Source organism: Etheostoma spectabile, chromosome 7 (genome assembly GCF_008692095.1).
Source record: "Etheostoma spectabile isolate EspeVRDwgs_2016 chromosome 7, UIUC_Espe_1.0, whole genome shotgun sequence".
Taxonomy (NCBI): Eukaryota; Metazoa; Chordata; class Actinopteri; order Perciformes; family Percidae; genus Etheostoma; species Etheostoma spectabile.
In genome coordinates, this window is record NC_045739.1 from 12,609,278 (window position 1) to 12,623,123 (window position 13,846).

Here is a 13,846-nt window from a genome sequence, read left to right on the forward strand (position 1 = left end):
TTTATCTGTCGCTAGGCAACAGCTTCAAGGGACCGGACGTCTCCATCGTGTTGGCATGAGCTTGTTTTGTGTGCGTCTGTCTGTGAGTGTATTGTATGTGTGTTTGTGAAAGGGCGAGGTCCGCACAGGACTCCCAGGCAAAGTAAATTTGATATAGTCCAGCCAGCCACTTCGCTCTGTGGATGTATTTTGAGACTACTTCTGCTGCTCGTTTGGCTTAAGTTGCACAATGTCTGTCATGTCCTTCCTCTGAACTGGCCGTTTCACAAGGGTGAACTCCTTCAAGTATCCACAAAATGATTCAGACTGGCATTTATTGTAATAAATGGGTGTTATTGCAAGTTCCTGTGCCTAAACGTAATCTTATACAGCAGTAGTGTCTGCAAGTCGAGTTTCCCATTGTGTTGGCGTTGCATAATTGTCTTTTGTTCAAGCATCGTTATCCCTACGTGCTGTCTCAAAGCAGATGAGATCTACGTTAAAAACTGAAGACGAACAACATACAGCATAATTTGTTTTTCATCACTCTGTCTCTAGTTTCCTCACCTGGTGCAGCTTTTGGCTCCTTCTTTTCCATAATCTCATTTGGTAGGCCAATAAGCTTACAAGAGGAACTTGAGTTCATATTAAAAATTACCCTCCCCCAAAAGTCTTGATCTTACCAAGCTCTCAATGACCTGAATGCAGCATAGAAAGATGCTTATTATCTCCATCATAGGGATGGCCAAATGAAACACAACATTTTGTGTTTGGGAGTGTCTGTGCTGTCTGAGGGGATGGTGTGCCAAATACATGTGGAAGCTCACAGTGCCTGGCCTACTTTCATATCTCCACAATAATTAAATCTAACAAACACTTGAGGGCTGTGGTAAAACATTTTTACAGTAGACTGGCAGGAGGTGCTGTGTGAAGTTCTCTCAGCCGTCTGCAAAGATGTGTAACTTGGTGTTAATGATATTTATGTCATGAAATTGTCATCATAGCTTGTCGAATGTTTTTTTTTTTCAATGCATAATCATTTGTAGGCCATGGCACCTGTTTGTCATTTGTACTTCTCATCTTTAAAATGTGTTTCGAGGAGAAAATGTTGCTGTTCGTGCTATCACTTTACTTTCGTTAACAACAAATAAATGCATTTCACCAAGCTGTCGAGCATGACAGTGCAAGAGGGATTTTAATATATCTCTACTTCATCTGGCACAAGTGTTTTTAGCTCTCTCTATCTCTCCCTCTCTCTCTCTAGGGAGGGGCTAGAGATGGAATTGCTCAAATTGAAAGTCCTTGCCAAAAATTGAGGACTATATGAAAAAACTGCTGAAGGAGTATTGTGTATTTTATTTTATTCTTACTCAAATAGAATTGGAAAATGTATATCCATTTATCAGAGAAAAGCTGTCTCAGCAGGTGTGGACAGGCCAAAATGACTTTGCAGTTGGCAACAGACTGAGTGAGTCATCGTTAAACAAAAGCCAGCTAACACACTCGTTGTGTAGCTGGGAGGACCCATAAGTTGACTCAACCCATCCCAGACTAATTATCCGTTTGTCCTCATTAACTTGGTAAAAGTGAAAGAGGCACAAAAGATAGTAATAAATCAGACCTTGTTAGCTGTAGACCATTTCAGTGTCTGTTCTGCGGGAGCCACTGGTTCTTTTTCCACAGCTCAGTGAGGTTGATATCATCAGTTGGAATCTATTATTGTTTTACTCACAATCTAGTGCCTCACAACTTGAGCTCCAATAGCAGAGGAGATTGAATGAATGGCATTGAAGCCTCAGCTCTGAGTGTTATCATGGCAGAGCAGGTAGCTGCTGTCAGCGGACCACTCGCTGTGTTATGATATCTCCCGCCAGGGCGCCGTAATACCAGGCTGTGGCTTTCAGCTGAACATGGCAATACTGTAGATGAAATGATTATTGCAGATTTTCACAACAGTATATTCCTGCTTTGCGTTATAGTCACAACTGACAGGATTTACAGTATACTCACAGAATCCAATGACTTGTACTTAACTCATCTACTTTCACACTTTGCACTGTACATGCACAACAAACGTCCCAAACATTTTTGGATAAAGTTTCCAAAAAAAAAATCAGATTGTATTACTTGTGTTTAGCAGTTGACAAACACACGTGAGCAGAAGAGACATTTGATCCCAGTTGATTACTTGAGACACATTTTAGCACCTGATGCAAGGCTCTTATGGATATGGATCTGAATGCAGATGTCTTTTTTTTGTGTTTCTTACACTTGTGTTTGGTTCACTTTGTAGTTTTAGGTTGTAATCATTCACACCTAGCTTGTTTGGCGTTTTCTCCTAACATCCATGACCAATGAAAGAACTGTTTGCCTACGCACTGCATTTTTTTTCTCGTATTTTGGGTTGCTCTTGAATGTTACCGTGTGAACACAAACGAACCGAGGGGCAAATACATCATTCTTATCCAATTATTCTCTGAATCCAGACAAAGCAAGTGAATTATGCCCATTCATGGCGATTTTGTCGTGTTGTTTGGTGTCGCAGTGGAGCATTTTGGGTAAATAGCTCTGTGTCATTTAGATGAAACTTTTTCCCGTTTGGAGGACTAACCGGCCATTCTGCTGTTGGTTCCCAGGTGCAGAAGACGTGGTGATGGCGTTCTCCCGGTCAGAGACGGAGGATCGCCGACAGTGACCCTGGTCCCCTCCCCCCAATTCCACCCCACTACATCCCTCCCCACCCCCGTCCCGCCCCACACCTGATCCACAGCAACCCAAACTACCACAAATCTGACACTGATGAGCTCAGGAGAGGATGGGTACCCGGGAGGGACAGAAGAGGATGGGGAGAGACACCAGGAGGTGGCTGCCTCCCTCGCTCTCCTGTCCCTGACTCCTCATACAAGCTGGCACACCATTACCTGAGATGCACTCAAGTGCTTCACTGTGGGTTGAAGCCTCGGCAACAAGGCCGTCAGTGAAAACACTCACAAAGTGTGGGATGAATATCAAATGTAGTTTTTTTTTTTTTTTTTTTGTCTGAGTGGGTTATTTTTGTTTTATATAATTTTGTCTGTGTTGAGACTTTAGGCAGTGTTACATGTTATCTGCTGTGGTCACTGGAGGAAGTGACCAGTCATCAGCTGATTGAAGCAAAGAGAAATATAGTTTTGGTCAAGCAGCGAGTGTGATGATAGGTTGTGTTAGGGGAGAGATTTTTAATTATTTCTGCTTACCCTAATGGGGCTGAAATTGTTTTTTGATTTAGCTGTTGTGTTATAAAAGCTTTTGTATTCTGTCACAAAGAGGGCCTCATTTATAAACAGTTTATGTGTAAAAGAGGAGGCGTTAAAGATGGGTACGTCCTGTCCCACGCAGCTGTTGGCATGTTATTGGAGAGCATCAACACATCTACTGTAACCTGCACGCTGAAAGCAGAGTAGTGATATAAAATCTAATGTATTAATAACTCTATTCAGACAAATCATTTCACTTAATATTCTGCTGCTGCATAGTCTTGCATTGCCAGACTTATCTCCACTGCTGAAGAATGATCTGGCAACATAGCATATCTATTCTGGGATAGAGCGTAAGACACTCTGGCATCTTTGTGTTTCTTTAAACCAATCACAACCGTCCTGGGCGGCTCCAAGCCCCGGATGCAGCAATGGGGCCCGAGCAAAACAGTTAGCGGAGATGGAAGGGGCGAGACAGCCGTCAGGCTTAATCCAAGCAACGGACATCCATTGAGCCATATTAAGTGCAGTGAGCTCCAATATGCAGAAATTTTTTTTGGCGTTACTTTTATTTTAGAATAATTTGACTTTCTGATCACGCAGTGCTCACTGCTGCTGTGACCCACTGATTGGTCGAACTAGAAATACTAACAAACACCAAACCGTTAATCTAACTTACTCAAGAGCTCATTTCTCTTTGTGGATGTTCCATCTGACTTTTTGTTCATGTACAAATATTAGATGGACATGCTGATTGATGTGTGTATTAACACTCGTAACAGACCTGTTAATAATCAGTCATGTTTAATTATGGGAGTTAACAGCGCAGGATGACGAGGCCAGTGGCGTGATCAATGTGTAAATGAACAACTGCATTAGGGTAACATAAGTGTATTATTTAGTTTTCTTCTCAACAAATCTGCACACAGTTTTATAAATGAGGCCCCTGTTGTTGTTGTTGTTCTGCTGCTTTATTTTGAACCATAGGCTGTTGAGAGTGCAGCAATGCTTTTCTCTTAAGGAAAGCTAAGAATTAAAGACACTAGCAGACATAATCACATGAAACACAGCTGTATACACATTCTGCCCAAACACTGGTTTTGGGTTATTGTGACTTCTAAAACCTTTTTTTTTTTTTTTTTTTTTTTTTTTTTTTTAATTGTACAGACAGTTGGGAAATACAATAATGAATTGATAGTGCCAATTGTATATTTTTTTTAATCTGTGAGATAAAAAAAAATAACCTAATGATTTAAGAAAATTGATAGACAAGCCGTAGTTGTAATTTATTGTTTATTGAATTGACTTCCTTGAACACATCATTAAAGGAGGAGAACCAGTAGATAGTTTAATGTCTTCAGCACTGGCTCTTTGTTCACACTAAAATCACACACTCTAATTTTTAACTACCTGTAACTAAACACATGAAGCCAAACATAAGAGCTGTGTGCTAGTTCTGACTGTACTTTATCTCTTGCACTATTATCAATGGGATATTTGCAAAAAATACATTTTGATATTTAGGGCAGAGATTCTATGTTTGGTTTAATACATGAAAGAAAACTTTGTAACCATGTTTTTTATTCCTTTACTGATTTCAACAAAATCAAAAAAAATTCTGTTAATTGACTCAACTGGAATAGCTCAAAGGAATATTTGTTAACAACCAACATGTTTTTCTAGTGACATGCTCAATATTTAATGTGTTTTAAGTACAGTTTGTTAACTTGTATAACTTAAAAATAATTGTAACGTAATGTTTTAAAGCCAAGCATGTCTGCCTTGTGGTTTATAATGTTCATTCAAGTGGAGCCGAGGATCTTTGATGCCTTGCCACGTTAACCATTGTTTGTACCTTCTTGACATTTGTGGAAGCTACTTGCTATTTTTAAATGTTTCAGAGAAAAAAAAAATATTTTGTATGGGTAACATTCATTATTTGTTGTTGGCAATAACTTCTATTTGAATTTCCTCAGCAATCATTGCGATGTAATCAGCCAACAGATCTATCACGCTGTCTGCTTATGGCTATGACAAAGACATTTGTCTTTTTATGTTTACTTTTGTTTTAAAACATTCTTTATTTGTCTATGCATTTTTTTTTCCTCTCTCTAAAAGGCGTCTTACTGTACATTTTACGTATCAGGGTTGTTCTACAGCCGTGTGTGTGTGTGTGTGTGTGTGTGTGTGGGAGTGGGAGAGATCATTGAACTTGCTATCGGTTTTGATTTTCAGCATGCTGTTCAGTGTGACTAGGATCGATGTATCTTTTTACTGTGATGACCTGACGTTGCCTAATTAACCTTTTTTTTTTGCATTGCTTTTGTATTTTATTTTCCTCTCAGTCATCATTGATTAGTTGGTTATGTTTTGTATGGCTGCTGACCATGTATTGACTCAATGCTTCCAAATCCTATACCAACTGAACCATTAAAGATATTTTAAACTGTGAAAAATTACTTTTTCTTCTTTTCATCATAATAAAGTTTGTCAAACATGCATCTCAGAGATGAGAAACTGATGCTTGTCTTTAGATGAGGCCTCATCATGACCTTTTTTGTTCCTCTTCTGTACGTACAACAGAAAATTATCTTTTTTTTTCAGTCTGCTAATTTAAAAATTCAGTTTGTATACAAAGACAAGTCTGCATATTGGATTAAATCTGAAATCTTAAGGTCTTGGTAGCCTTGTATATGACAATGCAATCTCTACTCAAGGTCCACTTCTCGTTCTGGAGCCTTCAAACATATCTCTATCTTATTGATTACTTGTCATTAACTGTAAAAGTCCAAACTTTCCATTATTCTGCAATTCAAGGTCCACTTACTTGATTGTCTGAGCTGACATATATCACATGAAGTTCATCAGGTATTGTGAATTCTATAGAGGTCCAAAAAGGGTACAAGCGGCCGAAATGGGTTTCCTCAGGAGGGTGGCTGGCGTCTCCCTTAGAGATAGGGTGAGAAGCTCAGTCATCCGAGAGGAGCTCGGAGTAGAGCCACTGCTCCTTCGCGTCGAAAGGAGCCAGTTGAGGTGGTTCGGGCATCTGGTTAGGATGCCTCCTGGGCGCCTCCCTAGGGAGGTGTTCCAGGCACGTCCAGCTGGGAGGAGGCCTCGGGGAAGACCCAGAACTAGGTGGAGAGATTTTATCTCCACCTGGCCTGGGACCACCTCGGATCCCCCAGTCGAGCTGGTTGATGTGGCTCGAAAGGGAAGTTTGGGGTCCCCTACTGGAGCTGCTGCCCCCGCGACTCGATACCGGATAAGCGGATGAAGATGGATGGATGGATGGATGGATGGATAGAGGTCCAAAAGAGTTGTAAAAATTATAGAAAGTTAGAGGTTTTTCTTTATTTGCAAAAAACTGTGGTAAAATGCTCAAACAAGCGAGTAACAGGACCATGAGGAAACATTTGAAAATTGTCTTAAAAAGAGATTTAATAGTTTTTTGGTAATTTATTAATTAATATCATTTGTGCATGTTTGTTCTCATGCACAATACTGTACTTTAATTTACATTCAAAGATTACATTCTTAGGCTGACAGTAACAGCAGTGACACCTTACGTTGAGGACTCTGGATTTTGTAAATCTTGTATAAAAATCACCGTGCACCTTGAAGACTAACCGTAAACACCAACGCGTTGTACGTTTTCCTATCAGGTCTTCAGGCAGATGTGTTAATTGGGTACTGTCTGGTTGTCAAGTTGGGACATGGAGCTCCATGTTTCTCCTGTGCTAATGATGAACATCTGTTCACTGTTCCCATGCCTTCTTTCACAGATGCATAAAGATCCTACGGTTTAGAGTGAGAGAGCTCTGGAATAACACACCAGCTGTTAGCACATTTTTTGATATTCATGCACCACTTTAAACTGAGGTTGTCATTTAATGACATTAAAACTTCTGTTTCTCTCACTTTCTCACTAACAAGTTGCTGCCCAGTATTAACCCTTGGTATTGCTTCCTGGCATGATGATTATGTGTTGAAGCTTCATTTGTTTTAACACTGTTGTTGTGTGGATTTAGGTTTAAATTGTCTTCCTCATCCTAAAACACAAGAACAATTTTCTGTGAAAGACCCGCTGAACTGGTTAACATAATTCTAATGTCTTCTGCTGGATGAAATGTAGACCAGTGCAGCATGTGAGAGCAGCACATCTCTCCTCCCATCCACATAAGCTCCCTCTCTCTATGTACACGTGAGCTTGGCGTTGTGTTTATCCAATGTCACACAGATCAGACCCAGAGCTCGGCACACAGCACCTACCAGCTGATAACTGCCACCAGCACTGTGACAGCACGTTATCCAACAGTGTGTCTGTGTCAGCGTGTGTTGCTCTGTGCGTCCACACACGGACTGATGACAGCTGTTTAATAACAGGGTGACACATGATCACTTCTAGTAAGTGTTTGGGAAGTGAAGTTTAACATATACAGTACTTAGTGAATATAACTCCATCTAAAATGTATCTTTTTAGCATCACACACGGACTCCCTGTAGGCTGGAACAGCAGAAATAAAAAGCTTGCTCCTTTACAGAGAAATGTCTCTGTGGGCTGCTTGAATTCAATGGACTCTAATGGAGACATATTTCACGATGGAAATTTTGTGTCCACATGTTAATAAAATCTTCCCAAAACACTCCTTCAGGACAATCTACTTCTCCTCTATGCATTTGAAATTATCAAACAGTTATGATTTTGTCAACATATAATATGTCCCTTTCACAGAGCTTTGAAGCTTGGAGGAGGATGACAGCATGACACATAAGCAGTGTTTTAGGCATGTTCACGTATAAATAGGACTAACCATATGGATGAATAGCAGAGATTATTCTGAGTGGTTTGAGGTTGTGATGTTTTTTCAGGTTTTTTTATTTTGAAATATAAGGAGAATAAATTAATAATTTGTTGCTTTTTACCCACTTTAAATTCAATGTCTAAATACAAGCAGTTTACTGTCTCCAATTTGCCTGACTTAAATGTTGATTGAATGAAACCCCAAAAAACAAAAAGGAGATCATACATGAATGAATGAACGAATGAATATTGTTTTTATTATTGTGTCATGCATACACTAAAATATGCCCAGCCCACACAGGCTTACAAGACACCATTACCTAGGACAAAAGACCAGATGTCAAAGCGACAATATATTTTAATAGAATTTGATTCCTTGGCAGTGTGCAGAGTTGCCAGACTTTTTTATTTTTTGTGTGTTGTGGCATTTTTAGGCTTTTATTATGACAGGACAGTTCAGACATGAAAGTGGAGAGAGAAGGGAATGACATGCAGCAACGGGCCACAGATCGGAGTCAAACCTACGGCTGCTGCATCGAGGACTGAGCCTCTGTATATTGATGCGTGCTCTACCAGGTGAGCTACCCAGGTGCCCAAATTTGGTGACTTAATTTTTCAGATAAAAGATAATTTTACATGAGCGCCTAGATGGCTCAGTTGGTAGAGCAGGCGCCCATACACAGAGGTTTACTCTTCGATGCAGCGGGCCTGGGTTTGACTCTGACCTGTGGCCTTTTGCTGCATGTCATTCCCCCTCTTTCCCCTTTGAGTTCTTCACCTGTCCTGTCAATAAAGGCCTAAAAATGGCCAATAAATAGAATCTTCTACATCTTAGGCTAAATTAACCATTTACTGTAAAAGCCCACAGACAAAATTACTAAATAATTGAAATATAACTGGCATAATTAATACATTGTGAGACTCTATTTCTGGTATCCACTCACATTCTTCTGGAATAACAGGACTCCAGCCATCTGTATTTCTTGACAGACTTTCAAATCAACATAATTGGAAGGGAGGCCTTTATTTTAGAAAGAAAGTTTGAAGCCACATGGATCCTGACCTGGCGCTTGAATAACTGCCCCCCCTACATTTGAGAGGAAGGACATAACTTTACACGCCAAATGAATGTGATCAGCTCCACCTTTCATCTTCAAAGTAAAAATAAAACGAGCGTGTGGCAGCTCCAGGAGCGAGGGAGGTGACTCGTCCTCCCACCTTATGACTCAACATTATTAAGCAAAAGCCAGGAGGGATCCAGAGAAGAGGAGAGAGAGAGACATGCAGCTGTGGAGCAGTGCAGCACTGCACAATCAAGCACAGGCCCTGTACAAAGCTCTGCAGATGCACTCTGGTCCACCTTAAAACTCATCAAACTCAACTCACTAAGGGATGAGATTTTCTCTGTTTCTTCTTGAACTCACAGCAGCGATCTGAAGCTGTCTTCATGCGGGAAAACCTCTCCCTCTGCCTTTTCGGCTTGTTTTGCATCCCCCTTTGATCTGTACCGACACAACCATGCTCTGTATTTTCGCTTGTGCAGTGTGAGAGTAATTTACATGAATTTATGTATTGTTTATATTATAAATATACAATATAATATACTCTGTATAGTTTTACTTAGCTTCATGGCAGTATATCTCTTTAGCAATGTACGACACACTAGTGAAAGACAGAGCTTGGCAGCAGACCTCGGTTACACCACGATGGTGAGTCTCAAATGCTATATTTTTGTTTTATGCTAAATAGCAAATCTTAGAATGCTAAAAAGCCAAACTATACAGAGCCTATAGAAAATCAAGCACACAAATTAGTTTTTCTTTCTTTGTTAATAAGACCTTCCTGGGCTCTGTAAAACTAAGATGGTGGAAAGGGTAAACATTGTCCCTGCTCAATAGCAGCATGTTAGCATTACTGTTGTGAGCATGCTAGCATTAGCATGCAGCCCACTTTCACTGTTGTTTTATAGATTTTTTGAATTCCATCTAAGATAATAACTGTTGAAAAACAGTTCATACTGTTGTTGTTTAACATTCAACTCCTTCACATCCAGTTTCTCCTTTTATTTCCCCAACCCTTTAAAGGTTGGACAAATATTCTTCTTCTGCACTGTCAGACTCAACAATGTGTATCAACTTATTCCAGCTTTTAATTGAAACTCTATGATGTTTGCCGTATTACCTGAGACTGCAGGTTTTGTTCTTCTTTTGTTTTGTTTTTTTGGCTGCACTTTACACCAAATTTAGATGCCTATGTCACACACGTCAACACATTTCCTCAATACTCAGCCTGACATGTTTGGTATCTTTGGAAACTTTGGGGTCTCCACTAGAATTCAAATTAAAGTTGTATGGTGTGAACAATGTTTGGCTGCACAGTGTGAGTTTGTACTGGTTGACCCTGGCAGGTCAGTGGAGTTTAGGGGTCAACAAGAAGAAATTACTTTCTCACTTTATATTACATGTGCATATATATATATATGGTGTGCAGGTAACCACTCAGCAACTGCGACACACAGCTATCTGCCTCAAACACATTTAACATTCCATATTTTTGGTAATGCAGTGTGGTTTAAAACTCCTTTTGATGGTGAAAGCATTTTAAGCCCACAGTGTGGCATTTTTATTTTGCCACCCAAGTTTCGGTCCTTGTTGCTTTGACATGAACCCCTCTTAGTAGTTTGTGGTAACAGATTCCTATAATGCACCTGGTTGCTCCAGATCTGGGCCATATGTTGGTTTAGCTGCTGTGGGGTTGTGAGTAAGCCCCTGTGGACCACCTGTGTTACATCTCATTTTGTGATTAAAAAAACATGCATCCCATTTTAAACCCATTAACGACTGAGGGACTTTTTTTGCAACAAAGACTTTTGCAGCTTCCACTCTCTTTCCCTCCTGAGTGTTATGGCACACTGCTTCCCTGAAGGCTTGCTAACACCAGCCATATGCTCAAGCTGCGATACATTTCTTAGACAGAAGCTTATTTCCACAATATACTCTTAAGATCAACATACCTGTCCACCTCCAGGATTCCCACTCCAATGCTTTCACTGACTGAGATTTATTTCCTGTACATGATACAGTGAGTAGGCAAAATCATGTGGAGATGTCATCTCTGGTTTCATCACATGACACATGTGAAAAAGATAACACTGTGGGAAGAATTCAAAAGTGTTCTCTTGGTGGTGAAGACATATTATTGCATTGGTCTAACAATTGACTCCTTATACCTTACCTACAGTAAATCTAAAACATGAGTGACAATAAAAAAAATAAAAAAATAGTCCAATACATATTCATACAGAAAATGCATGCACAATTTGTAATTTGTATGTTGTCCTTCTATACATGGCTGCCTGTACGTATACGTGTTCTGGACGTCACAAAATTACTGTGTGCAAACATAAACACACCAAATGTTATCAATGTAATAACTATTTATAAATGTACACACGAGTTTCTGCTTAGGTCTCAGAATACCAAGACAGGCCTGTTACTGGCTGTCATAACAAACAGATTCTGGCGCTGCCATCAGGCCTGAAGTATGCGTCATGTTGACTGAAATAAGCATGAGTGACTGCTGTTGCTGCAAGAACAGCGTATACTTAGACAGTGTTCAGAGAAGATCCAACTACAACAATAACACGAGTGCCGAAGCCAACTGCAGGAGTGTTTGAATCATGAAAGTCCAAAAAGATATTCAGTGTCTTTGTCTAATGTGTTATTTTGGTTAAGCTTTGTCATTTTCAACACTAAATTAATAATTTACGTGTTACTCAATTTAATTTCACTTCACTTACTTACTTACATTGCAGTATTTTTTGTACTATGGCCACCTCACTTTACTTTACCATACCTTTTATATAATGCCACTTTACATTAATTCAGTACTTTTTGCACATTCATGTTTGCCTGTTGTTTGTTTGCTTGTTTGTTGGTTTGCTTTTTACTGGAGAAAACTGCTGCTGTAATAAGGGAATTTCCCCACTGTGGGAAGAATAAAATATTATTTTATCTAATCTAATCTAATCTAATCTAATCTAATCTAAAAGTTTATTTTTTCCAAACTTTATTTTCTTCTGAGTGAGTGAGTTGAGATTTAAGCCACCAGATAAAGTTATCTAAACTTCCTTTTTCATTTGAATTCCCCCAATGTGAGAAGAATGGAATTCCTCCCTGAGGAGGTGAAAGATGCACAACCAGCAGCACAAGCCCTGGCATTGATTACTGTAATGGAACAGACAAACTGTAAAGTTCAAAGCTGTATTACAGCTGTTTTTTTTTTAGCAGATGTTGGAGTCTGTAAACTCAAAACACATATTCCTTAATATGTTAAACCAGATAAACCTTAGTGTATATGTATGACAAAATTTCTTTGAACCCTAACATGTTGAACCGCCAAATCAGATCATTAAAAAGCAGGATAAAGCATATTGACTCACTGACTGCTGAGCTATTTGTGGACTTTGACCCCAGATAAATAATTGGAGCAGTGAAGCTGGTGCAGCATCCCGCTGAATACTGAAAATGCACAGAATGACTCAGCGTTTTTGGCAAGAGATGGCAGAGTGGACATCCATCACGCCACTACTACTGTCTGGTGGTAGCCTATAGGAACTTTACACCAGCTCTGATTATTGGCTCACTGTGCAGGCACACAAGACCCTGCTGACTGCTAAGGAAAGTTTACTAACCTTGTTCAGCCCAGGCGTCAAAATCAACTGAAGGGAGTTTGGGAGGAAGGAATAAATGGTGGAATTAGCCAAAATGTAAACCATGTCTGACATTACAATAGCTGTCTCAATGGATTTTACTCCAGCCTCATTACTGGTGCCATGTTGGCAGAACAAGATGCTGTCCGCACCACATCACATTGGGATGTGTTAGTACTGTAGGTACAATATGTCAGGTTTTTCTACCTCATAAGAACACAAACAAGCCCTTCTTTCCAGATGGTGAGCAACCCAGACCCAAGATAAATCCAATAACGAAGAGAAAGAGAAACTGGTCTCTTCAGTGAAAAACATTGGGGGAAGGAATAGGGTTTTGCCACTGCTGTTCCCATCACTGTGACTCTGTAGCTATCTTTTAATTTCTCTGCATGTGTAGTTGGATACAGATCAACATCTGTCAAGCATCAACACAATTTACACATGTTGGCATCAAAAAGTTTGCATTAATACATTTAATTGCACTGCATTTTACCGGTGTTTTACAACTTCTTGTAGGTGAGTCACATAATAACACTACATTGTTATATCTGCCTCTACTCTGGACATAAGCACAGTTTTTAATTTATTTTTTAGCTCTCGCTGATATCATTATCCCTTGCCCTCCTTCACAAGCACCAGAGGTCAGGGTCACCTACAGAGCAGCACCCTAAAGTTTGTTGTTTAAAGATCCTTTAAGAGTGTTGGCTGACACAGGGACACAGGGACCTGCACACCAGCCTCTGGAGCTGCTCATTGTAACACCCTCTGTGACCTCCACGTAAGAATTTGCAAATGCATATGTCAATACTAATCCCCGAAAGCTTTATTGGCATGAATGGAGGAGAACCAACACTGCCAAAGCATTTCAGTACATCAATAAGCAGATGCTGATGCACAGTAATGAACCAACTGGCTCTTATGCAATGGTGTAATTGATGACTGACACAGCAGCAGCTCTAACTAGCAGCACCTGTTGTCATCAGATGAGGATGTAGATATTACCATTTTACCAGCTGATTATCTGCAGGATTGGCAAATGCATATACAAACACACAAAACAAGTGTTTCTTTATTGGCATACTGTATAAACACCACACAAACACCACACAAACACACATA

The 13,846-nt window shown here is 39.9% G+C and overlaps 1 protein-coding gene across 1 annotated transcript in view; it reads left to right on the plus strand.

Moving 5' to 3' along the window:
* The window catches only part of ctnnbip1 (catenin, beta interacting protein 1), a 24,344-nt gene extending 18,673 nt beyond the window's left edge, over window positions 1-5,671 (plus strand). The window contains exon 4 of the mRNA XM_032520896.1: window positions 2,616-5,671. Coding sequence (XP_032376787.1) covers window positions 2,616-2,674 — 59 coding nt within the window. The 3' untranslated portion in view covers window positions 2,675-5,671. The remainder of the gene's footprint in view (window positions 1-2,615) is intronic.
* Window positions 5,672-13,846: the final 8,175 nt, after the last annotated feature.